Genomic DNA, 27,739 nt, shown 5'->3' on the forward strand with positions numbered 1-27,739 from the left:
TTCTGCTTGGCTGCACAGTGATTCTGGCCGACATGGTGATGGGCACGTAGAGCAGGGTTTGCTTTATTTGCTGCCTTTTTCAGAAAATGGCTCCCAGGAGTCTGCATCTGAAAACAGCCCTTCATTCTCCTTTCAGTGTGTAGTGTAGAGCTGGTACCAGCCTCTACACAGGCAGCACAAAGTGACTGGAGGGGGCTCCCTCCTTGTAAGTGCACTGCTGCTTCACTCTGCCATGGTACAGCTTAGCCTTCTGGTCTTTGTGTATGGGGCGAGCAGTGAAAGCCTGTACGTTGAAGCTTACCTTTCATTTGGGAAGTGCACTGGTTTTACTATAATAAATCAAATTAACGCAGCTATTTTTTTTTTAAGGACAGGTATTTTCCAGAAGGAGTGAATACACTGTGAAATTACAGTTCAGGTCATTGATAAGGCTGGTTTAGTCTGCACAACCTTGTACTCCTTTGGTTCTGGTACTCAGCTGAAAATTACTCATAACCATGGACCTGGCTTTTGCTTTGTAAGCAGAAAACCATGTATAATATGCAGAATAGCATAATGAAAGGAAGTAATTTTTGCAACCGCAGTAAGAGACCCTTTCACCTTGGGATTCTATGATTGTTCTTTACAAAGGGTGGATTGTTGCTGATTTAATGTAATTTATCAGAAGTAAAATGGCCTGCTCTTCCCTTTGAGCTAGATTTCTGCTTTTTCTCTACAAGAAAAACTAAGGAATAGAACTACTGTGGCTAGGTAAGGCGATCCCTTCTCCTGACCAGCTCATGAAGAATCTCAGAGAGTATGCCCGCATCTAATGCCTGCTGGTACTGCCCTAAAAGGATAGGAACATGGGAAGCAGCTGCAGCTGTGCTGGATGCAGGGTACAGCTGGCACTCCAACCCCCACAGCGAGACTCCTCTTCCAGATGCTCCCTGGTACTTGAGGATTAGAGATCAGCATCCTGCTGATCTGTCTGTCCTTCTCCATGGGCGCAGGCAGGATTTTGCTGCCAGCAGTTGGTATTTGTGGTAATTAACAGAAGTCATGCAGGGAAATCTGCTCCTAATATAGGAAAATATAAACATGGATTAACACAATGCGACTACTTTGTGCTGGCTCTCCTTGATACATTTCCTTCCATTTTAAAGACACGGATGAATGTCAGGACCCAAACAGCTGTATTGATGGCCAGTGCATTAACACAGAAGGATCTTACAACTGTTTCTGTACACACCCAATGGTTCTGGACGCAACAGAAAAGCGATGCATCAGACCAGCAGATTCAAGTGGTATGATCCATTATACGTATTACTGAAGTGAGTACACCTCTAGGAGGCGGTGCTGACATGGCTACAGACCCCAGTAAGCTTAGGCTGGGTCATGCTTGGATGAGCCTGCTCTTTTGGAGGATTCTGGAAGGCAATGCTTGGACCATCATCTGTTGATCTAGAAGGCATCGTGATGTAGGACTCCACAGGGCTCCACTTCCCCAGTGTAGACAGGAGATTGCTGGAAGCATTAATGAGATTAGGCTTGGGCTGGGGAGTCTTCAGCCCCCTGATTCGCCAGCTCTGCATCTGCCTCACCCACCGTGTAGGTAATGAAGCATAGCCTGCTGGCTGTCTCACTAAGGCTGGGGTGTGGTTGTGGGCTACCTCTGGAGATTCAGGTTGGAGTAAGTAGCTGCTTCTAACAAAGCAAGGAATAAAAACAGGAATAACAGGATATAGGAAGAAATAGCTGAAATTGTATCTGTGCTTTCAATTGTAATACCGAGGGTACATCAAGCTTATATTTTCAAGCTGTTGGCTGCAGCGTCACTGTTAAAGCAAGGTTTTTGTATGTTAATTTCAGTAGACACTGATGTCAGAAAAAAATGTTAAATATTATGAGATTCTTAGAAACATCTTGGAAATCCAGAGCGTTATGCAGTCTGCACAGCATTGTCTATGCCACACACATCTCTGAAAGAAATGTGACAATGGGTTTGATTAGTATTGGCACTATATAGCCATAAATCCAAACCTCTGGTCCCTGCAACTTGCAATTAATTTTCCTAAGATGCTTCTGTGAAAAGAAATGGGAATACAGACTGAATGCCTGCTTTAGTCACTGATACTTTTGAGGACTATGTGGTCATCCTCTTGCCTGAAACTGTGAAAGAACCACAGCATTTCTGTTGTTCAGTCTTCAGTTAAACAAACCACGAGCAGCATTGTCCTTTGGGTTCATCTAGGATGTGAAGGCAATGCAAGGGCCCAAAGGGTGTTCTGTCATGCGACATTGGGGCTGACACAGCAATGATCTTCTCACCCAGCACTTAGTGCTCAAGCTTTGTATCACTACTGGCAATGTCCTCCCTAACAGAGATGAGGAGGGGACAGGCTGGCTCCTTTGCTGCCAGCAGAATTTGGAGTTGGTTGCAGAGACCCACTTTTGCTCTTCACTGCATGTTCTGGCAAGTTCTTAGTAGAACAGTTATCTAAATGTCGATAAACTTTGCACTTTCAGAACTCACTGTTTTACTCTTGAGCTAGGTTTCAATTCTGTATTCACCCATGCACCAGTGCATCATGTAAAAATGCAGTAAATACATATGCACAGACAAAACAGAACCTTGGTTTCTGACAATGCTTATTTTGCACTCTATGTTGGAGCAAAATCAAAACCTTGCAGATGTCTTTACAAAACAATTGTGCTGAGGTTTTTATATTCCAAGTGGAAGATTAAGTTTACAGTTCCCTCCCTCCGATCACCAGTGATCAGAGATTGCTAGGACTAGGAATTGTTCCTTCTGAGATCTAGTATGCCTCTGAAATATTCCAGCTTTGACAAAAGTGCATGTTTTTGTTAAAGTTCATAAGAATGTGACAGTAGTTCACAGCAGCATTCTGTCTCTAACAATAGCTTTAAGTGGATGACTGGGGACCAGAAGAGCAGATAAACAATACTTGTTACTCACCCTCCCCAGCACTCTCCCAGCCTCCAGCTATTTTCAGCTCAGGGGATTTCCTGAGCCTGATGAAGTTGGTCTGTTCGGTTAATGGGACTGTCTTCCAAGTATTTGTCCAGTCTCCTGTTGAGCCCATGTCAAATTTTTGTTCAGCTCGGCCCTAGCTGTCAAAGTTCTTTCAGAGGCCACTGATGGCAATGTAAGAAAAGTAAAATAACTTTTAAAGATTCATTCTGTGGATGGAGTTCCCCAAATAGTCACCTCTGTCCTAACATTGGTTTTTGTCAAGATCTCTTAACTTCCATGAGAGCAGAGTCAGTGTGAAGCGTTCAGCAACGACTACTGATTTAGGAAGTTTTATTTCTTGGGTGTCCAACCCAATGTGCCTTTAAACTGGCCTAACAATGCCAAATCAGAACCTTTTAAGATTTTTGCAAAGCTGAACACTTAAGGGATGAGCCACCTCAGGCACTTAAAAATGGTCATGACTTCTAAGCTTAAATTTGTTTTCAGCAAAGTCTGCAAAGCTAGGTTATTCTTCTAATCTAAGTTTAGAAAATCCTGCATTATGCCAGTATCATTTTTAAGTAACAGTGCTGTGATAATGATCTAATGCTGTCTTCTCCATCAGAACAAACTGAAGAAACTGAAGTCTACCAGGACCTTTGCTGGCAGCATCTAAGCGATGATTTTGTTTGTAGTCGACCTCTGGTTGGAAAGCAGACTACGTACACTGAGTGCTGTTGCCTATACGGGGAAGCCTGGGGCATGCAGTGCGCGTTGTGTCCTATGAAAGAGTCAGGTAAGGAAACACACGTGTCAATTGTTGGAATGAAATCTGAAATACTTAATCAGTTTAATCCCTTGCATCCAGTTTAATACTTGGGCTAATAACATAAGAAACAAAAAAAACCCCTAACCATTCAAGAACAATCAAAATTTTTCTAATTAATTAAGGGGAAATCATTACAGTCGATTTTGCAAATGTAGCTGCTTTTATTTTTTGGCATTTAGAGGACCTGTTTCCTTCAGGGGGAACAATCAGTGACTGACAGTTTAGAACCTTAGTGGAAACAGGGGAGGGCATTTTAAGGATAGCAGAATTCCTTAACCATCTATGACAACAGAGGTGCAGTTCGTGTGCGCACACACACACGATAATGAGCAGGTCACATAACTGTTTGGGATTTTTCCTGCTGGTATTATACATTCAGATGCATTTTTTAGTGCAATTTTCTGCCAAGCTGGCTGCAATTAGATGTGTTTGCTTGATAAGGGTCTGGTAAGTCGTGGTTTAGACTCACTAAACATATCAAAGAATGAGTTGTTATTGTATGGCTATATGCTCAGATATTACAAAATGTATAGATGAGCAATTCAAGATAGATAAGGGGAACTGAGTACCATAAAGACTGAAGAATTTCCAGGGAGTATAACTTGATGTCAAAGAAAATTGACTGACAGTCCTATCTTTAAAAGATTGTATTTTGTTTACACCTTTAGAAATTAGACATTGTTCCAAGACATTTCAGGTAGAAGCTGCTTCTTGTGGTGACTACAAAAGCTAAATGGATGTAGAGAGAGATGCTGTCATGACACACAGGCTTATTTCAGGGGACTGTGGACTTGAGAAGAGACCAGTGGAAGCTGCACAGGTATTTGTCATGCTGTGCCTGAGATACATTAGCCCTGGTGTACACAGTCTGGTACTACACTAACTTCTTCCCCCCATATAAACTATTCCAAGTTCTAGTTTGGATGCAGCTTTCTTACTACAAATGTGTCTTTCAGTAACATGGTTTTCCATGTAGGAATGCCATGCTACATTAGTAAAGTGTTTTATTCTGATCACACCTGGATTTTTTACTTGGGCCTGCGTCACTCTAACCATAATGTTGTGGCTACAGCAGGACATGTTTTACCTGTAGCAAGAACCCTGGAGTTAAAACTACACAGAGAAGCTCAGTGAAGCATTAATGTGGTTGCTTGTGTGTGCTTGGATTTTATGTTCTTGTAATTCACTTGCAAGGTCCCTGAACCTGTTCTTATATATCTTTACTTGTTTGAGTTTGCTTTGGAAGTGCAGCAACTGAAAAAAGTGCCTGATTTTGATGATGTTGGCTGGAGTAACTGCTGGCTGATGCTTACCCCAGAAAGAGACTGAAGAAGAAAAACAGGGCATGGCAGCATTTTGCTTTATAAGATATGGAAATCTCTGAAATGTCTTTGTTGGAACAAATCTTATAGAAGGACATTCCCAGGTACTGAATTACTACACCTGCTAGAATAACAAGTACAATGGAATGAGATGTAATAGTAAATAAAATACAGGGCAATAGCTAATACCAAGAATTGTTGCTATGACCTGGAGCTCCTCAGGTGGAAAGACAGAGCAGGATAAAGGAGTTTTTCTTTGTACAAAGTTCATCTCGTGCTGACAGTGACCTGTCTGTGTCATGCAAGCATGCAATCCAGAGAAAAGCAAGGAAAGCTGTTCCTGGTAGAGATAGTTCAGGGAAGTACAAGAGTTGCTTCTGAAGATTTCTAGTGAGTGACATTTAAAGCAGGATAAATCTGAAAAGGAACAGAGAAAGAGTCCCAAGCTGGTCAGGGAATGGAGGACCTGACTTAAAAGGGAAGATGTAAGAAGGCAAGCCTAGATGCAGAACAAAGGCTGCAAATGGTAAGACTCTCCGCTACAGCACAATCATGGGGGATTCCCACAAGATTTAAAGTAAACAACAGTGCTGATGTTAGGAAAAAATTGGAACAAGTTCAGTCTGAACATATTTAGGCTTGAAATTACATAGATTTTGACCATTAGGATCACAGGATTCTGGAGCAGCAATCCTGCAAGAACAGTGAGGTGCAGATCCCAACTAACTCTCTCAAGAAACTTGAGAAATACGTTAAAAAAATGACAAGGAGGTTCCTGATGGGTAACATGCTAGACATCACTTGGATGACCCTCAGTCAAAGCTGAAGAGCGTTATGTTGGGTCATAAAATCTTCCTCCCTCCAGACGTAAGATATTTTTTATGTGAAGTTTAATATGCATTGAAAAGCATCTGCTTTAACTGAAACTACAAGGCATACTTTGATCTCAAATACTTTAAATCATCCTTATAGATTGGGACATAGTTAAAAAAATTAAAAGCATATTGAATCTTTATTACGTCAGAACAAACATACAAGTTTATTTTCTCAGTGGAGGTGGTATATGCTCATTTGTCCTTGCACACATAGGCACACACCCACACAGCAACCTGGAAGCCTTTCTCTGTTTTCAGGAACATTTACCAAGAAAAATTTAAAGCTGACTGAACTGAATAAATGATTCATTTGACATATCTTCAGTTTGTAGCACTTAACGTGATATCATTGGCTCAAGAGAGTGCTTTCACACCTCTGGGCCAGCAGGTCACAGGTTCAAGTCCTGGCTGGGGAACCTGGAATTTCTCCATTTTTAAATACTTGTGTATTGTGTTGGCCAGATTTACTACTGAAGCTGTTTGCTTATTTCCCAAGTTAGGGGCATTCTGAAGATTTGTAACACATGTTACAGAAGACTTGGGGATGTGAAAAGTGTTATCACCAGAAGACTTTCACCGTGATATGGGTTGGATCATAGAAGGGATCATTTACTGTTCTATGGTTTCCTTTTACCTTGTTTATACTCCCCTTGTCTTTGAGGATCTAGATGCTGCACTTGGAAAGAAGGAAGTACAGGCTTACTACTGGAAGTGATACATTTGCAAGTCCCTCCTAAAACAAATATACACTTTAATAAAGATAACCTCTGACTTCCGTGTCCCGGCTTGTCTTGAAAGCTGACAAGATTTAAATGTCCTGTTTGAGTAGCATCCAGCATAAAACCAGTGGGAAAAGCGAGAACTTCTATAAGAATTTATTCATACAAATGAAAAAGAAACCCAGTCTTTCACCAGCATGAATATAAAATTTACATAGTTGCTACGATTTCTAAAAACTACTAATGGGTACTTGATCAAACAAACCCTGCTGAAAACGACACTAAGCATTTAAAGCTCAAGACAAAAATAAGTAGCGGTTGTTGAAGTATTGCAACTGAACAGCAACATCTTAACAACAGTAAGACTGGTAAGTATTTTGATGACAACATTAAGGAGCAAACTCAAAATACTAGTTCAAAGTCCTGATCAAAATACTGCAAACATGAACTGTAGTGAAGTGATTGAGTACATCTCACTTGTACAAACAATTCTGTGAGGCAGACCTTCTTGTCATTAAACGAAGGAAGCAAAGACGGATTACTTTCAATTACATTGGTTCTAATAATATGATCTTATGGTATCTTCGTATTACAGATAAAGGCTTTCACACATTGCATCCAATACCAAAATGTGAACTACTGTAACGTATTTTCTCTGGGCTCATTGTAGTGTTAGGCTGTACTTGCCCAAAGAATGTTTAGTAATGATCCTTAAGAAACCTCCGTTATTTGAGGTTTGCCATTTGCAACCTGTAATAATTGACCAATTGAGGAAAATTAGAAAATTGGATACTTTTGTTTTAGATAAGAAAAACAAAACTTCCTTTTTTCATTGCACACACACACACAGAAATCTGTTGGATGACCTACCTTCAGAAGTTCTCCTTCCTTGGTCAATTTTTTGTTAGTGCCCTAAGACCTAACTGTCTCCATCCAGAGTCTGTGCTCTAGTAACTGGCAGCAGGACAGGCACCAATGGGTTTAGCAGCTGGGTCATCCATGCCAGGAAACAGAGCAACTGGCCAAGACTAAAAAATTCTGGAATCTAAAATAAGGCCATATACACCTCACGTTAACCTGAACACATGTAGCACCTGAATTATAAACCTGCTGAGCCTCCAGAAACTCCTGTGAGACCCTTATGGGACTGGAGTGGATTTTAGACAAGGTGTATTGTTACAGGGTACAGGAAATTGGAAGGGAGGAGATAGAAGTAACAGCTAGAAAATGTTGAGCAAGTTGGTGTGCTGGAATCAGCATTTAAGTTAGGGAAACTGCCTATTTTTATATTTGTAAAATGATCTTGGAGTTTGTTGGTGCAGTGCCGTACCACCCTTGCTTTGGGAACACCTTAGGATGCTACAGAAGTGGACTTACGCGCCCCTGAACTAATGATATGGCAGCCTTTTAAGGAGGGTGCTTTCTCCTTCTGTAGCTGGCTGCCTGGAGACATTTTAATACAGAAAAAGGGGGGAAGGTAGGACTGGGACTCTGCAGTTTTAACAAATGTTTTACTAACTGCTTACTGTGGGTGGGGGTATATTGCTACACCTATAACTAGGAACTTGGTGGTAGTTTGTCTACTAAGATAATGTCACAAACACCTTCTTAGGCAACTGTAAAGGACATCAGCATTCAGTTTATCAGCTTGCTTATTTGTGTAACCTTATACATACCTTTTTTTTTATTGTAAGTTTTAAATTCTAGTAGTTTGGGGGGTTTTATGGAACCACTTTATGTTTAGAAGTTCTGCAGAAAGGTCAATGGTAGAACTTCAGTCAGTACATGTTACAGATGTTCTGTGAGACTTGGAGTCACATAAAGAACTGCAGAAGATTTATGTTGTGCTTGAAGTTTCTCTTTGTCTCCATCTTGGCATTTGCAAAGCCCAGACTAGGAGAACACTGAGGGTAGTGGGTAACGGGAATCATCTGGGGGATTTCTCTTGGCCAGTTTCACATTGGGGTTTTTTTTATACAGAAACCCGTGTCCGTGCTGGTCCTACCAGTTTCCCCTTCCACCAGGGCAGAGAAATAGACACCCTGAGCATTAGATTCCTTCTGACTTGTTCTAGACATCTACTTCAGTATGAGATGATGTCCTAAAAGTGGTTATATCTTTCCATGAACTAAAAATGGACACTGGATGACTATTTCAGGTGCAGACCCTTGGAGATGTCTACATGTAGGTTTTGAATTCTACCCTTTCTGGCAGAACAGACTGGATTGCGATTTTGTTGCTTTGTATCCTTTGTAAATATGATGAGTTAGTTCTGGGCTGAGCTTCTGTATTACAAGAACATGGTGTTCCCTTCAAGTTCTGGGTAATGTCACTCATGAAGATCTGGAAGTACAGTGAATAGTGATGTGTGTAAAGGATGAGTTTCCATCTGTCCTCTTTTGAAATAGTAAAGATCAGCAGGGAGGCACTGGATTCCTTTCTGGAAACCATTGTTTGTCTTTCCATTTAGGATGGCATTGTGCCTCCTTCCTTTCTTGTAAGGACTCTGGACAAACTGATTATCTTTTGGGCTAAAAATATTAGTGATTGTGCCTTGAATATTCAAAGTCTTATGCTCGGTTGTGCAGATTTTTGGCTGCTTCCATTTCTGTTGTTGAAGATTTTCAGTGTTTTTTCCGAAGTTTAGAAGAGACATGCAAAATAGCCTTGGAAGGGTTTTCCTCATGGAACCTCACATTCCAAGTATATAGGGGAGTCAGCAAGGAGTCAAAAAGCCATTTGCAAAGTTGTGGCAGAAAAAAACTAACTCTTACTACAACTTCTAACAATCTACCTCAAGTGGTAGGAGAAAGAAGATTGTTTAAGGAAATTTGAGCAGCATTAGTTGAGGAACAAAAGGTGACTACTGAGAGGTTTTGAAATCAAAAAAAAGGCAATTGCTTAAATTCTAACAAGAGCTTTACATCCACTGAGCTCTTCCTTAGCCATTTCATTTAGAGTATCTCCATGTGAGGATATTCATATCCTTTATAACTTGTGAAAAAAACCCTTTAAGACTGGTACCATTCCCTTCTTCTTTAGCACCCAAAGTTGTAGAATATATGTGAATGCTGTCTACCACAAACCTCAGCATTTGTTAATGGAAGAAGTCAATGAAATAATTTAAATTGTTAAATGGCACAATCTAAATAAACATAGAGCACAGCTTTGGTTCACAGATGATGCAATCTCCTGAGCGAGCATAAACGTAACCAATTCAGACTGATGTCCAGAACCTCTGGTTGTAAAGGGACATATATTACATGTAATAAATGCTTTCCTGGCTTTGTCATTCTCTCGAGTGATTTCTTCCATGGTAAAACTGTTGCAATCTTAAGTAATTCGAAGGAACTGCCTTGGTGTTGATACCTTTGGCTCTTTTTTTTGTGTGTGTGATAGTGACAATTCTGGGGAGCTGGAACAGAAAAGCTTGCTTTATGGACAGGAGCTAGGATTGGCTGTGGTGCAGTTGTTTCATGGTTATGTCAGGAAAAGCATTTTTATATGTTTTGCTTTAAATACATGAAATATGGAAGATTTTTTCTGACTAGAGAATTTAGGACTTTTAGGCCTCCAGGTACAAGTAAGGCCCACACAGGCTTGCACAGTTACAACTGTATATGAAAATTAGATGCACATTTGCACGGCTGCAGTTGTGCTAACAAGCACCTAAAAGCCAGTCAGTCCATCCAATTTATGTCGCATTGTCTCTCCCAGCCTAGCTTTCATCACCAATTATGGCTAACGTCTGTGCCAGTACACATGTGCATCTGGCTGTAATCCCCTAACACACTTGTTTTATATGCACACATCCGACTTAAAAAATGTCCTTTACATTTTTGGAAGCATACATCAGCTTCCTTTTATAGTAGCTATCCTAAGTTATACAACAAGCTGCCTCAATGCCTCATTTGCAATTTATGAGGAAAACTTAGAAACACATGAAGCAATGTATATTAAAAACACAAGTCTTTTTTTCCTTTTGAACTGCAGTTGTATTGCCCTGATCACAGCCAGCAGATGAGCAAGCAGAGAAAATAAATCCCTACAGAAAAAGGTTGTATCATTGATTGTGAATTACAGAAAATTAGCTGGTTGGTTTTTTTACTTTACATGAAAGATTACTTTGAAAGTGAGCATGAATTTCTATGACAACTAAATGTTTTTGTCATTCAGGGGTAGTTACACATCTTCCCTTATTTTCTGCACCCTTACTGCCTTCTTGGTCTAAGTCTCCCACTGTCATCTCCCTAGGCCGACATCATGCTGTTCCCTTATTTGTATACTTGCTGCAACTCCCTGTGCGCCAGTCACGCTTTTACCCACAAATCTTACATTCTGTTCATTTAGTTCCCTTCCCTGGAAAACTATGACCAGCACACAGCACAGTGGCCTGAATTATGGTATTTTTAATTTGAACTGTAGGAACATAGCATAGCAAGGGGAAAAGTTTAAAACAACAGAAACTGTACATACGCATCTGTCTTGTTGTAACTTGTTCTTTCCTCCAGAGGGGAGACTCTGATGGGTTCATTTTTCTTGGGCATCCAAGTCTCTAGTTTACCTCATTTCAAAATGCTGGTTCTCATGACCTTTCCAGAATGTGGCCGCCCCTGGATACCTTTCAGTCCTTGTACTTTCCTCTCTATCCACCTTTTTCTTTCCGGGGGGGGCGGGAAAACAAGCTCGGTAAGGTGGCACAGATAACTTGCCATTGTTACTGGTCCTGAATTTCTACTGTTGGTTTCTTAGGTGGGTTGCTGTTGCTTTCCTTGGGTTTATCACCTGAGCACCTGGTAACTAAACCAACACATTAGAAAAGACAAGAGATAAGGTCTACACTATTGGACAACTAAATAGAATGTGCAATATTAAGAGAGTATTATAGGTAATTCCAAATTATCACAGTATATATCAAAAACAATTATATAAATTATATATAAGGAGGATAGGTGTATGCATTCTAAAGTGACTTAAGACTATATAAATGCTCTGTCATCTTTTGTGTTAAAGCTATATATATACATAATGTATCTATTATTAAAATCCTAGTATTAACAAATGGTTAATTAAGCATAATAGACTTAGCGGTTAATAGATTATTACATTTGTATGTATAGCCTTGTAGAAGACTTTGATATAGTCACAACTCCTTGTAACAAATACCAAGTTCACAGTATGCCATAAAACGCTCTTAATCATTCTGTAGTCACTAATTTACTTATAATGAGACCTAAAAATGCAGACATCCAGAACTGGACTGGCGAGGGACCAGTGTGGCAGGAAACAGGTTTCTATTGTCAACATTTCTTTATTCTTCTTTAGATAATAACCAACTTTGCATTGGCAAACATACTATATAAAACAGTCTTGCACAATCTTCAAACTACCAAACCCATGTATATGAGAGCTCCATGTCTATGGATTTTCAAATGTTCTGACTGCACCTTTCAGAAGAAAACCATTGCTTCTACTACTGGTATCACTAAATGTAAAATTAGTGGTGAGTAATCTAAGAAGCCAAAGTCCAGGTTCTGTCCAGTCCTTTCCATCAGATCACATTTGTGCAGAAGTAGTGATCCCTCAGACCTGCTTGCCTTGTCCCCTTGCTGTTCACTGCTTTTGTATGGTAGTTTCTTCCGCACAGGCCAGATGAATTAGTATTTTGCAGTAGAGTTTAGATTTCCTTTGCCAAGAACATTTGTGTGCATCTGTGAGAAAGTGCTTTTAAACTTCTGCACAGCTTTTCTCTGTGTACATATCAATGAAGGAATCAGTCTGAGGTGGTAACCTCGCTGTCCCCATATGTGGATGTTATCTGGGATAGATAAGGAAGGAAGAATAGGGTGTTTCTGGTCCTATGACGGCTTCTAAAACTATGGTCATTATTGTAGTATCTCAGTGGGAAGCTGCGCTTTTAAGGAATGTATGCAACATTTGCTGTATGCCATTTATTTTCTCATGCTGGCTTTGTTTCATGTGCCATGAGATGTCTCTCTTGAGCAATGTACTTTTCCATCTAGGAAAGGAGAGGGTTGTTTGAATGTAATTGTTACTGTATATACATGTATTCTGGAGGATGCACATTGGAGGAAATCACCTTGAGCTTGCAGCAGAAGGGGGTCACACAATGATTTGTAAGCTTTCTGGGGAGTTCATTCTGCAGTCTTGGGCTGGTACCCATGACAGTTCTGGATGTGCACAGACAAGCTTTGCCTGTACCGTACAGTCTTTATGCTCTCAAAGAGCCAAGTTGTTGACCACAGAATTCAAACACACTTCTTGAACACTTTGTTGTTTTCAGTACAAAATAAAATTGTTCTGGGTAGAGGAGATACTACCTGTGAAAATAAAATAACTGTGCTGGGCAGCAAGCAGGGCTGTGCTCTGCGCTGTCTAAAGGCAGTCTGGATTTATCCAACTGTTTGCTGTCTGGGACAGTTCTACACAGCATGAGGTTTCTGGCTCTGTAACCATCTGCAATTCTTGGATCTTGTATCTGCTTAGGGCTTTTTTTCCTCTCTCTCTTTTGGTGGTTTTCTTTCCCGTCCTTACTCTGCCTGATTCTCAGAACACCAGGCAATCTTCACAGAAACAGATGCTAAATAGTCTGTAGCAACACTGAAGGAGCACCTGGATTGCTGTTTTTTAACAATGTTTCTGTTTTCAAATAAATTGTCTTGTATATATTTTAGTAAATTGTAATGGCAACAGAGCTGACACAATAAATCAGATTAAAAAATCAAACTCTGCATCAGCATTTCAGATATGGGCTCTGACACCTAAAATGAAGAGTTGCTTTGGTCTACTTCAACTTGTGTAGTCTAGCTATTGGAGAGGCAGAAAATCAGAGCATAACTATTTTTCCTGTTCATCTCCCCTTGCCCTTGGAGGTGCACAGCCAAGGAGACTTTGAACAGCACTTGTTCTTAAGCCTGTGGTGTGAAGATACAGTTTGCGAATGAGCATGGGCTATTTTAGAAGGATTTTTCATTTTGTGATTTCTGCAGGTTGGCTGACAGTGCCAGAAATATGGCCCTGATTGCTCCCCTTTGCTGTCTTTGAGGTGGCTTCTTCTATCAGTCGCCATGGTCTGGGATAGCCTTTGTTCCACCAGAATGAGTGTAACCATAGATGGCCCTGGAGAGGGGTGCATTGGCAGTGGGATACACAGCATCCCTCTGCTCTTGCTTCCCATGCAGGCCAGATAGAACCTGACTCATAACTTTTTGTTATTGACTCAAATTGATCCCTGGTGTTATCCCTATTATGACTTAATAATCTGTATTTGGCTCATTAACATTTTAATTACATTCTTCTTGAACAGAGAATGCTTTGTGGAAATTGCAGATTTATAGTGTTTCTAGGAAGATAAGTTTATTTCCAGCTAATATGAACCACAGCTCACTGGGACTAATGTAATGCAGCCTGTGTTACAAGTGTGATTAGGTTTATATCCTATTTTCTTTCCCCCCTTAGAGGATTATGCCCAGCTGTGCAACATTCCTGTTCCAGGATCTCGACGGCCATATGGACAAGATGCTTTGGTTGACTTTGAGGAGCACTACACTCCAGAAACTAATCCATATTTCGTTGAAGACCGTAAGCAAGTTTCTCTGTTATGTAAAATACTTGAAATGAGGGTTGTAACTTGGATTATTTCCCTGTAGCTGGCTTCATTCTTCTGTTTGCTTCTGAGTAATTGTGGACTACTTGTGTTTTTGTAATTCCTATGACACTAGCTTTCAGTCAGGTGTTCTGGTTCGAGAGCCAGTGTTGTATAAGAGTCCAGCTGGGCTCAGAGTACAATATTGATTTTTAATATAGTGAAATAGTTTGTGCCAAGTGTACTAGATTTGTATTTACCAACAGATTTACAGCTAAAGGTTGAAAGGACTGCCAGCTTTCCTTCTCACAAATTGATTTTCCTTTGGAGCATGGGACAGATTTCTTCCATTTAAAAGAAAAAAAAAAATCCCTTCACGCCAGCTTTCCATGATTTTTCCAGCAGAATTTATATAGGGGAAAGGGAGAGGATGCAAGTCATTCTCAGCAGAGAAAATGTACAGCACAGTATGGTCAGAGACTATGCATGCATATAGCCTTCAGGCTTGATGGAATGGCTTGCCAAGCAGGGTGTGAGGGATTGTATACAGCATCTCAGTTGTACTTGAGGAATACCAGGGTTCTTTGTGGGTCTGGCCCAGCTCACTGATAAGACTTGGGGGAGAGGAGTGCTTACAGCTCTCAGCATCTTCTTCAAAATCAACCACTCTGTACAGGTTCAGTATATTTTGTCACAGTTTTAGAGAAGAAAATTGGAGGTATCAGAAGGAACTGGTAACTTTCTGTGCTTTATACATACGGCCTACAAGTTGCCACTGTGCTCTTTCCCAAAGTGCTTCTCCAGTACAAGGAGTTATTTTTGAAGTAACAGTAACAGGTCAAAACAAGGCAGGAAGATTACAGCACACTATTAGAAGGGTGATGTGCACTTCTTGTGCACATGGCACTTCATACATTTACACAGATCTATGCAAATCAGGTTAGAAGTTCATTTAGATGCTAAATAGAAATGAACTTATCTCTACACAGAATTGTAAAATGTCTTACCCAGGTGATTTTAATTGAACAGTACGGAGTATTCATGTTTGGTAGTTTTTGTCTGTGTGACATTTCAATTAAACACAATGGAAAGCCTAGGAAGCTCGCCTTTTTTTTTTTTATGGCAAATACACGTACAGAATTACAACCCAGATCCCATCCAACTGTTTTGAACTAGATTATTTTGTGAAGTAGAACTTGCTGTGAGTGATAAACATTTTGGGTTTTGCTAGTTAAAATTACAACATACTGTATTTATGAGAGAAAGGTAGAGAAAATATATGTCTATATGTCTGTACATATGTCTGTGTACACACATATACTATATGTCAAATAAATGATGCCTTTATTTAAAAAAATATCTGTGTATTATGGGAGGAGACCTTTCCCTTTCTTGGCACTGTTTGTTTTCTAAATTAGCAAAGTTCTACACCTTATAGGACCCTTGCAAGCCCTTTGTGAGCTCTATTAGAGGACCTGAGAACATAATGAAACTTGGTCAGGTTTCTTACTATGTTGTTCCCACACACCATGACAGTCTGCTCAGTATCCTCAGTACTATTGCACTGAGATGTGATTTACTAGGTTTGTGGAAAAGATTGTAATGTTTCCCATTTAATGTACACTTGTGTACATCCTAGGTATTATGTATGTTCTTAAGATGTGGCGTATGTCAGCAAGTACTTGTGTCTCATTGAGTTCAGTGTGCCCAGAATTTATTCAGTGTGTGACTAACCAGCACAATTCTTACTAAGGATCCCACCATGCTAGAGAAGAATCCAGGATAGAAGCGATGTATGTTGTCAAAGCGAGGGGGAGTGGAAATGAGAGTACAGAAGTTAAATGGAGGATGATACAGAAAGGGCAGAGTAGGAACCAAGACAGGATGATGTAAACATAAACAGAGAAGAGAACAAGCACAAGGGAGAAATTAATATTCCTAGGTAGCTTTGCAAACCTACGTATCACAACTGTTGCAACATAAATCAGTAAAAAGGTTTTAGATAAACAAATGGTTTCTCTGTAGAGCTGCTATATTAATTATATGTTGTGGGGCAGATGAGACTTATCCTATTCCATTCCACACAACGGAATTTCCCCTCCACTTCTATTCTCTATATTCATTATGCTGGTAAATACAGCTCTCAAATGTTCTCAGCTTTTTCCTCAAAAGTCTTTTTGATGTGATGGGCTGCCATCTGCAGTCCTGTTACATCACTGCTACTCAAATAGAAAGCTAGTGAAAATACTTGTGCAGGACTAACAGGCGCAATTCAGTCCTAGAGAGAATCTCAGAACATGTAAAAAGGTCAAATAACTCTTCCGTATACATAAAAGCGCAACTGTCAAAAAAGCCCTAAGATCGGGAGCACAAAAGCATTGTACAAACCACTGAATACAAAGACAACCCTTTAGCTTTGACTACTCACCTTCTAGAATTATGACAAGGAGCAGTTGGTAGATTATGGGTATTTGTACTGGCACCGGTTGCTGAAGTACAAGCCAAAGGGTTGTTAACCAAAACCACAACAGGAAAACAGTCTCTGATTTCTTCTTACTTTCCTATAAGGCAGCTAAGATATTTTTTTATTATGTTTTCTTCTAGATGAATTAAAATGCATCCTCTTCCCCCGCCACACACGCACACCTTATTTTCCAGAATACTATTTTAAGGAACTTCTACCCCAAACTGCGCTATCACTTCTTACCTTTGCTTCCGTAAAGTTGACGCACATAACAATTCAAATAAAAGTAGTATTTAGAAAACACTGATTTATCCTTTAAAAAAATATACTGTTAAATTATGCAGTTTCCTTTACAAAAAAAAAAAACACCACAGAATTTTTTAACACAAATTAAAAAAACTTTAGAGCTCACAAAGCTATTCAGTTTTCATCTTGAAATATATCACATAACTTTTCTAGTGCATGTAAAATTCCAGATGTTCCAGATCTGCTAAAGCTGACCTATTTTCTGCAAAGTCAAGTCACATTCCAGCAAACTTCTGAGAGAATTTCAGACTCTCACTATACATTTGAGTACACCGATTCAACAGCTCTGTAACTTACTTGTTTGGAATTCTTTCTCCACCCAGGTTTTCTGAACAGCTTTGAGGAGTTACAAGCAGAGGAATGTGGTATTCTGAATGGATGTGAAAATGGCCGATGTGTAAGAGTCCAGGAAGGCTACACCTGTGACTGCTTTGACGGTTATCACCTGGACATGGCCAAAATGACTTGTGTTGGTGAGGACGGCATATTACTTCATCTCTTCCTGTTAGTCTGGAACAAAGGGGTTAGAGATGATCACCTGAATTGTATTAAAGATGCCAACTTTGATTTACTGCAAAGGCCACTGAATGTTGTTAACTATGTTGGTGTTCCTCAGTTCATCTTGTCATTACAGCTGCGTTCAATTAAGAGCCTAGAATGAGCAGACACACATTTGTGTAATGAAGCTTAAACGTATATCAATAATTTCACACTAATATAATGGAACAAATGTTTTTCAAAGGCTTTAGTGAGCTAACAAGATGGAAGTGGATCCAAGAGTAGAACAGTAATTCTAGGAGCAGATTTTGAGAGCAGTTGAATCACCTAAATATGCAGATAAACACTTAGTGGGGTTCAGCCCCTGCTTCTCACTGATTTCAACAGTCAGCAGAATCAACTATTCCTCTCTCTCACACTAGTATATCTGCACGGCTACTAGCCAAGACACCTAACGATTCTCTTAGATTAACACAAAACATGAGAACAGCAAGTGTCAGTGAGAAGATGAAGCAAAACACCCTTCAGTGTAGAAGCCAAGTAGAGACTGTGCATGGGTATTCCAGTTTAAGGTCTATACTGAGGTCCCCCAGCTGTACCTTGTCACCTTTAGGACTTCATGGCAGGCTGGCCTCCTTAGCAAGAAAAGATGTAGCTCCAGTGTATTGCAGGCCAATGCTGCACAATATTGAGTGCAGGCAGTTTGCTGCTCACAACTATTTAGTTGACAACACCAACAGCTCCTGAAGTATTGATGTTTTTAAAATACAGATATTATACTAAGAACTTGGAGCGTCTTTCTTAGAAGCCACTTTTCAGTCATCAGGTAAAAGCCTGTAAGTTATTAAATTTTTGGTTTGCAGCTTAGGCTGAATTTGGACTTTGTAATTCAACAGTTTAAGGTCATTTAATACACTATTGATTTCCTATAATAACTTCTACCTCTTCCGAACACATCTGTTACAGCTTTTGACGCAGCCTAATTCCACCTGATCTGAACTGAAAATAAAAGTTTGCAGTGTATTCATGCAACATGTTCTACTCTGACAATGCTGGAAATAAGCGAGTTTTACCTGTGCACCAGACTTAAGTAAGTGTCTTTTGATGTCCTCTTTTTGCAGATGTAAATGAGTGCAATGAGCTGAACAACAGGATGTCTCTCTGCAAGAATGCCAAATGCATTAACACGGAAGGTTCCTACAAGTGTTTGTGTCTCCCAGGATATGTACCTTCAGACAAGCCAAACTACTGCACACCACTGAACTCAGAACTAGACAGTGAACTGGAGTAGAGGAAAATCTCTGTACCTAAAGCCCATATACCCTGCACTGTATAAAGAAAAGGAAGAAAAGTATTTAACTTGAGAAGAGAAGGCACCGGAGTACAAACGTAAGGGGAGAAAAGCATTAAAATGTGTCAAAGGTGAGACATGATGGGCTGATTGTATATCAGCTTCACTGAAGTGACAGACCAAATGGACACATTGCTCTTTATGAAAGAAACAATCAAGTATATAGTGTGTTCATAAGAAAAAAATATCTTTGAAAATAAGCAGAAACAGTGCTGTTATTTTAAACAGAAGAGCTTTGGTTTTTTGGTTTGTTTTTTGGTTGTTTTTTTTTACTATTGCTTGATTAATTTGGCATTTAAATAGTGATGGAAATATTTTATATTACTATGTCATTTTTTGATTGTTCAGTTCCTTGCCTACCGTTTCTTTTCAGACCTTTTTTCTGATCAGTACAAATTCTATGATACAGATATTCTTAGGCCATTTTATAAGACCTGTTACACAGGGTAATGCTCCTCCTTCTCTGGAACATTGGTCAGTGACTTTTTAATTTGCTAGTTGTCTGCCCTGTGGAGCAGGCACCATTTGTTTTCAAATGTTTATATGCCTTGGCGAAAAGTCCTTATATTCATTTTGTATTCTGTATGGTTGTTACTGCACTTAAAAGTCTTTAGAACCTTTCTTGCCAAGTTCAAAGCTGCTAGTGGACAACATTGGATTCCTTTTGTACATTAAAACAAAAGATTTTTAGCTCACGTCTGTATTGTAATGTGTAAATTGAACACAAGAGAGATCTTGTATGATTACCCTAACATATTAAAGCTGTATATTAAAACTCAATAAAATCACCTTTTTTTAGAAAAAAAAGCTGCTTACTAATTGTAGGCATTTCTTTTTCTTTTATCAGTGTTTCTGTTAAAAGAAACCCCTCAAGTGTTTACAGTACTAGAATTAATTTACGTTATAATAGTTACAGGGAGTTGTCTGACTGTTTTTTCCTTGTCATGCTGTTTTAATAAGACCAGAATCTGAATTAGTTAATGCATGAAGTTAGGCTTCCAGAGGGAAGATTTCAAACACAGACCTACAGAAACTGTTTGACTTGGAAGCTGATTCCCATGGAATTTTTCTTCTTTTCTGGTTTAGGCACATTTCCCACTAAATCTGCAAATAAGGCTCTTTAGTATGATGGCCTGGTTTTCAGAAAATACTGAAGAGAAGGGGAGAATTTCCTTTTCTTGATGAACTGTACCTTCCCATCAGCTCTATTATTCAGTGGGAGAGGAAGAGATTAGGAGACTGACAGATGTTTCACTTTGACCTTCTCCACAGTGAGAGTTTGCTTTGGAAATCCTGAAACAGGTCCTTTTGCTATTTTCCAAATGAAACATTTTTGCTGTGTCTTTTAGACCTGCCCTGCATTAAAAGGAAAACACAAGACTTTAAAAAGTGAGTCAAAATAGGCCCAATTGTCTGAAATTAGATTTTTATTTCTCATTCCCCCAAAAAAAGAAATGGTTCTCAATCAAGTTTCTTTTCTGATATTTAGGTCAGGTTCCTTTCAGTACCGTGGATCTCATTGAAGTCCATGTGCCTGTCAATGTGCAGAAGCATCCCTCCTTCCCAGGGCCCCTCCTCTCTATCTGCTGGAATTTGACACTAGGACTAGTGAAGATATTGTATGTTTAAGATCTGATTGTATGCTAAAAGGCAAGAAACAATCCTGACTAAAACTGTGAGGGGAGGGATCTTGAAGGAAGAGACTCTGTAAAGTGCCTTTGACTCTTCTAGAATCAAGTAGCAGAGGGGTGGGAGGGCCAGTTGCTCTTCTCAGTCAAAAAGAGGTAGACTACAAACACTAGAGCTGGTCTATAATTACACAAAAATAAAACCAAAAACTCTTGCTTACCTGCTGTGGTTAAGGAAGAAGAAGCTTCATAACTAAAGAGCTTTCAGTTGTCCTGCTTAAGGTTAATCCTAGGATTTAATAAAAAACAAAGTCACAGTTACAACTTTTCACTGGACTCAAGATGAGCTCTGGTCTGCTTTCAGCTATCATGAAAATACATAGACAAGACAGTGCTCCCCCCACTCCCACCTCCAGACGGCCACCACCTCCTTCAGAAACTGGCTGCGTTCACCTCAAAGATGGCCTTGGCCCCAAAGCCACCACTGCAATCAGTCAGCACTACAGCCTCAGATCTTCACCATCCCAGTACTCCTTCAATCGGTCCCCAGCTGGGGAGTTAATATGGCAGTATGAGTCTCTGCTTTTCCTGGGTGTACACCAATATGACAGCTGAGGAAATAACACTCAAACTTAAGTACCCTTAGAAGTCTTCACCTGGGGACAAACACTGTACTGAACATGTAATTCCGAGCCACAAGATCAGCTCCTTGCTGCTTTATTACATCTTTTTAAAAACAAAAAGTTTAGAATAGCCTGGGATTTTGCCATTCTCAAGACAATATATGCTCTGACCCCCTTACTTTGTGTTATTTCAGACCAAAAAAAACCCAACACAATCCCAAACTCAAGCTGTTCCCTAAGCAACAAAACTAATATGAACCCTGAATTCTCATAACCCTTCCTTATAACATTCTCCTCAGCGGGCTAACTCTAGTTCCAGGTCCTTGCATCTCTGCAACTCCACAAGCACAGGCAGTACCCATCTGCTGCTGTGGGTGCCACAACGGGGCAATGGATGCAGATGCATTGACACAACTGCTGCCAAACCAAATGTTGTCCATGCTCTCAGCAGGGAGGGTTAGTTGGGTCATTTGTCTCTAGCTGTTCATCAAACTTCACAGACCTCAGATTGTACTGGCTTTCAGTCTTGTTTGCCTTACACATATGGTTGAAATTGGTCACAGGGTTAAAAGCTACCAGTAGGTTCAGAGATATGGCATACACTGGCTCTGGTTCCACAGAAAACAACCGGCAAACTGGAACCTAAGTGGCCCCCTGGATATCAATTTCTGTTACCAGCAGTTCACAACAGAGGTTTTAGTGTGTCCAGCTACCTTCTATCCCCGCCCCTGATCGAGAAGGGCAGCAGTTGACCCAAGACTGAATGAAGCTTGAAAACATTCTTCTGGTTCAATAGCCATGTCCTCATCACAGCCGTGCTCTTCTATTACGGTAGGCTTTATGCAAGCAAACACAACTTTATGCATGCTTCTGCCTTTTACTTTTGTTTCTTACCTCTAATATGCCTTAACACACAGACAGGGAGCCAAAAGCAGACCAAACAACCCAAATTCCACTTACATCCCAGTGCCTGGTATTCCACAGTGCCTGGCTCCAGGCCTTCAGAAACACTTTAACAAAGGAACCACGACTGAAGGAATTAAGTGAAACTCAGCCCATCTGACCTCAGCCTCTGGAGCCCACCTACTTTGCCCCAGCATAGCAAGGCTGGTTCTGTCATTTCACCTGAAAAGCTGCAGAGCTTAGGAATACAATTATGATTCATAGTTAAAAAAAATATTTCCTTAACATCATTAAGACAAGGTATTGGACACCACGGATGTAGCCATTTACTTGTTACAAGAGCTGTGGTTTAGGTGAGAGCCCTCAAAATACAGAAACCACCATGTACAATTCAATGATTCAAGTTTCTGAGTGCAGCAGAGTCTGGAACCGATTACAATTTATACAAAATGGCACCAATACTTTTTACATCCATATGGACCCTTTAAAAAAAAAAAAAAAAAAATCAGTCCTTTTTCAGCCAGCCATTTCCTTGCTACAAAAAATAAAATTGCTGACATGGTAGAACTGAAGTCTGCTAGTTCCCTTATAATGCTGCTGTGTTAATGAGAATGAAGTTGCTACAGACCTAGTTACACACATTTCAGCTAGAAAGACATTTGATATGAATAGATACTTGCATGTTGGGATGCTATTCAGTGAAAAATTAGCCAACATTAAAACTATTCAAAGTGAGCTCTAACATTACTTGGGACAAAAACAGTCACAGCTGTACAGATCATTTAAATCCAAGAGACAAAACTAGCAGTCGTGACAAATGTTCAGCTAGTCAGTGGCAACTGAAACACTCAGATAAATTCCCAACTAAGAGAAGTCCTAAAATGCTAAAGGCACCAAAGCGGTTGTCATGGCCTGTTAGCTCACAGTGATCCTTCCCCTCATGGAGGTTTGAATCTAAGTTTGGCAGCAGAGGGGCTCATGGCTTTGGCACTCCTAAATTCTCAAAAGGAAAGGTGACAGACCCTGCTAGAGCACGTCACAGGCCTGATCTGGCCAGAAATTAAACCACAGTGCATTCCTTCGAAGTGCACAGCAAACTTAAAAACCCCACTACTGCCTCTAGTAGAGGCTACCATATTGTTCTTTTAATAATACCACCCACTTTGATGAGTAGTTTGTACTTGCTGGGGACTCTGCTAACACCAAGCAGGCCAAGGGAAGACAACACTCAAGCAAAGAAGAGGTGAATTGCTGTGTGTCACAGAGGCAGTGCTCACCTCTGAGATTATTTGGTATTTATATAGCCTTTTCTATCAGAGGATCTGAAATTTACCTAGAGACGCTAAGTGATGTATCCAAAAGAGAAGCAGAATAACTAAGAGATAATGGAGAAAATCAGCCATTTGCTGAAGCCTTCCCAGTGAGTGACAATGTCAGGTTGTGAGACAGTAGGGGTGTTTTTCAGAATGCCAAGGACTGGGCTACAGTCACTGCATTCACCTGCAGGAATAACCTCACACAGCAGAACTAGAAAATTTGGACCCTCCTGGGGCACCACCTCCACAGCTGGCATAGGCTGTGTTTGCACACCAAGTTGTGAAAGATCTTGAACCCAAACACCACACCACCCCCACCAACGTTTACCATTTAAGCACCCACGTACCAAAAAGAGAACATGTGTTGAAACAACCTGCATTAATAAGCGATTTTACTATCTGGTGGAGAAAGAATTAAGTAAACCAAAGAAATGCAGGATGTCAGATTTCCTTCAAGACAACTGAATCACCACACACATATTTCGACTCAGAGACTCCTAATGGAAGTCTTCAGGCTTCATGTTCTGTCCCAGCTGTGTCTGTGGCTTGTGACTGCTCTGCTCTTCTCCCACTCAAACTGCAGGGCTCTGTGCCTCAGCAGCTGAGCAACCTCTCTGAATTTTAAAGTTTGCCCTGCCCAAAGCAGGAGATTGAAGGGGCCTCCAGAAATCCTTTCCAAGCTAATTTTTTTCCATGAGAGGAGGCTGTGACCTGCCACGGCAGCCTCTTGCTCCCTAACCTTCTGTGAGAGAGGCAACTTGACTGAGGGGATGAGACCCCCCCTTCCCCTTCTTCTCCCACACCTGAGCATGTGCTCTGTTCACTTAGAAAAAACAGAACACCAATCTGCTGAGCCCATCTTGGGAGAATCCCATCCAGAAGGAGCATTATGCACAATGTACACTGTTCCTTGCTATCAACCAATATGTTCTTGAAGATTTAAGTGGCAACTGCAGGTACAAGGGAAGTTCTGCAATAAAGTTTTTGTCCTGACAAAAGACACAGAGAAGGGAGGAAATTAGGATATTCTTATTTCTTTCTACACTGACTTTCCCTTCCCCTCAAGTCATGCTTTGCCACACACGGCTTTCCGTTAGCTCTGAACCAAGTGGGATAGAGAGGATAATGCTAGCCAGCATGGAAAATTTCTACGTGACAATTTCAGCATCACCTCCAATCCCTATCTACTCATGCTGCCAGGATCCAGTCTGGGCTGGATTTTTCCATAGCACTCCATATTGATTTAGCTCTCCTCCTATTGAACAAAACCTGTGGCACCTCCACGGATTCCAGTAGGAACAGAGCAAAGACTGTGCCAAACTGTTTTGAAAAATCCCACCATGTGTGTTTCATGAGGAATGCCTCTGCCAGACATGTGAATACAGCTAAGCAGATTTTTTTTTTCTATTTCTTTCACATTAGAAGTCTAATTTCTGCCACTTCTCCTCCAGGAGATAACTGCCCAGAAGATGGGTAGGACCTGTTCCAAAATCCTCAACAGGACATAGTTTGTTTCCACCTAAAACTTAATTAAACTTTACTGTCATCTGAATGGTCACTATAATTTTGTGAGTGGGCACCATTCTTAGGATCCACATCTCCCCTTCCTACAGCAGGCAGCCATTCAGCTCAGCTCCTGCCACAAGGGCATTCCCCACTTTCTGTCCCATTTGATACTCCTTTCCAGGGCCAGCCCTCACTGCAGTCCTGCTTCTGCTTTTCACTTCCAGCACATCCTGTCACTTGCTCATGACCCAAAGCCTCAGCATCCCATGCACCCAGTCCTTCCTGTTCGTTGGCACTGGACTCCACAGAGTAGTTTTTCAGTCTCTAAATACCCGGCATGTGGTAAAAATGGTAGCTACTATCCGGTACTTAGAAAACCTTTTGCCAAGGTAAACTGATCACATCCATCAGAGCAATCTCTCTCCTCACAGAAACAGAATGCCCAACCACTAAATCAACTTTGTATGCTTCCCCAAACTACCCAGACAGATGTGACATGTTCCTTTTCCTTCTTTTACCATAAGCAAGAAATTTCAAGTATGCTTTTAGCAAGGAATGTGCTCTTCTTTGGCCTGCAGCATCACCAAACTGAGCTGAAGAGCACACACACAATAAGGAGGTTTCAAAAATGAAACAGGAAAGGGAAATCCTTTGATTTGCACAAGTGAGCTGAATTAAGACAGAATTTTCATTCACATTTGCTCATGCTTAGATGTAATTTTTTCCAAACACTGAAGAAAAATAGAAAATTATTATTTTAAAATGCCCTAAAGGTGAAATGAAGAAAAAAAAAAAAAGGAGCTACATTAACTATATTACTCATTGCAATGTTAGTTCATTTCAGTACACTGAATATAAAACAAAGCAGGTAACAGGGAGCTTTTGAGTGTTTCACTATTGAATGAAACAATACATAGTGCATCCAGACACATGTACTAATTTCACATCTGGTAATAGTTCTGGTATTGGGTTATTCCACCAGAAGGCAGCAATAACAATTTTTGCTAGGCTGGCCCTTACCTCATCCAGTAAAACTTGGGTTTGTGTTTGCTAAAAACATTACATCTACCACATATGAAACTTAACAAAACACTTGCAAATGTGTACCACAAGGAAGATAGCCTAGGAAAATCTAACACTATAAGCATTTTCCCTGTCTAAACACCTAACTCAAAACAGCTCTTTAGATATTCAGCAGCATGCAGGGCTCAAGGGCAAGGACCTTGAGCAAGAGCTCCTTGCACATGGCCTACCAGCCTCCAGGGCAAATCAAACAAAATGTCCCTGCAGCAGCTCTCTCTCACAGATTCCCTTACACTTCTAATATCTCTAATGGTTTAGCTGTCTGTTATTTCCACTGTCATCTCTACATTCTTCTGTACAACAGACAGTACCTCTTAATATTGCCATACTAACAGTTTCCCACCTACCTTTGGTGCAACTCCACTCGCACAGGGAGTAACTGTGCTCCCAATACATAAAGAATGAACGACAGCAGTTTTCTAACACTTCAAAAATTCAAAAGTATTCAAAATTGTGAGGAATAGTGTTCAAATATTTTGAAAGGGATCTAGCAACACCAGAAAAATTTGCTAATTATATTTTTTTTTTCTATGTTTCGAAACAAGTATTATCTCACTGAACCTTTCCAACTCCCCTGTTGGCGACATGAAACATGAACTAAAATCTAATGGCAAACTGTAAGAGTCAAACCAAACTTTTTAAACTCTGGGATTTGGATTTTAAGTTACCTTTATATAAAGCTATTTATTGTAGGATCATAAATGGAATGAAGTATCAGCAGCTTGCAAAATTTATTAATTTTATAATTCGTGAGTATTAATGAAAGTTAACAGAATTCTCCCATTGTGCAACCAGCAGAATATCCGAGTCCAACACCTGCTGTTCAACAACTGGACCGAAATTTAAGAAAATATCATAAAGACCCGGAGATACAGAAGAGATTAAGCCCTTATAATTTGTTTGAGCTGAAAACTGCAGAAAAGAGAGGAGAGCTCCGGGGAAGCCTGCCGTCCACGGGGTTTAACAGCAGATACCTTCCCTCCTGCCTTTGTCACTAGAGGTCAGCACAGCATCTGAAGTGCCACATTGTTCTAGTTTAAGGAGTAAGAAAATCCACAACTCTTGAAGAGTGGTCTTAAGAAACAGCTCCAAGAAGACGCAATCTATGTTTCTGCAGTGGGAGAACTGTGAAACGTGAAGCCTCAGAAAAAGAGGAACACAGAAGCAATCGAAAAGCCTGAACCCAAAATCTGTGTAAAAGCATGCTTTTTCCCCACAGAGCGATGGCTATTTTTAAAACAACTATTAGCCTAAGGTAAAAGCCATCACCTAAACAGTCCAGCTGACTAGCACTCCAAGGACTTTTCCTGACGCATGAGAAATAAACTATTTAATCTCCCTGCACAACAAAATTCCTACCCTAGCCTGTAAGCAGCTGGTCTAGCTCATACATGCAGATCCAGGAGATAGGGAAAATATTAACTGCACTTGAATAATTCCTAGGAATGCAGGGGGGTAAAAACCAACCACAAACAGACACTCATCTTCCCAGCACAACAGAACAGATATCCATTGTGAGATCCTTGTCCCTTTGAAGTCACTGCAGAAACCTCATGGTTAGGGAGACTTACTGTGCCTGCTGCTATTCCTGTCCCCTGGAGCCAGGAGGTGACATGCTATCACAGCACCTGACAGGAACTGAGAAGGAATAATTCTTCCTCTTCCTCTTAGAAGAGGAGAACACGGGAGTCAGCTGCTCTCAACAGGTGCAAGCAACTGAGATTTAGCACTGAAGAGATGTCATCTGGTGGCAG

General features: G+C 40.4%; 1 protein-coding gene and 1 long non-coding RNA gene across 14 annotated transcripts in view; one reads left to right on the forward strand and one right to left on the reverse strand.

Annotated features, from left to right (window-relative positions):
• The window catches only part of LTBP1 (latent transforming growth factor beta binding protein 1), a 216,663-nt gene extending 196,933 nt beyond the window's left edge, over positions 1–19,730 (forward strand). For 9 of the 13 annotated variants that reach the window (XM_013300211.3, XM_055816603.1, XM_055816604.1 and 6 more), the window contains 5 exons: positions 1,146–1,286; positions 3,582–3,752; positions 14,181–14,303; positions 17,401–17,550; positions 18,697–19,730. In XM_013300211.3, the coding sequence (XP_013155665.1) occupies positions 1,146–1,286; positions 3,582–3,752; positions 14,181–14,303; positions 17,401–17,550; positions 18,697–18,866 (755 nt within the window). In that variant the 3' untranslated portion in view covers positions 18,867–19,730. The remainder of the gene's footprint in view (positions 1–1,145; positions 1,287–3,581; positions 3,753–14,180; positions 14,304–17,400; positions 17,551–18,696) is intronic. The other 4 variants (XM_055816605.1, XM_055816606.1, XM_027788567.2 and 1 more) reach the window with 1 other exon arrangement.
• LOC129785352 (uncharacterized) overlaps positions 11,371–27,739 on the reverse strand; it is a 34,848-nt gene continuing 18,479 nt past the window's right edge. Inside the window, exons 2-4 of the long non-coding RNA XR_008749290.1 lie at positions 20,776–20,843; positions 16,736–16,868; positions 11,371–11,501 (exon numbers count right to left, since the gene is read on the reverse strand). This is a non-coding gene — a long non-coding RNA (uncharacterized LOC129785352). The remainder of the gene's footprint in view (positions 11,502–16,735; positions 16,869–20,775; positions 20,844–27,739) is intronic.

This window comes from Falco peregrinus, chromosome 11, assembly GCF_023634155.1.
Source record: "Falco peregrinus isolate bFalPer1 chromosome 11, bFalPer1.pri, whole genome shotgun sequence".
NCBI lineage: Eukaryota > Metazoa > Chordata > Aves > Falconiformes > Falconidae > Falco > Falco peregrinus.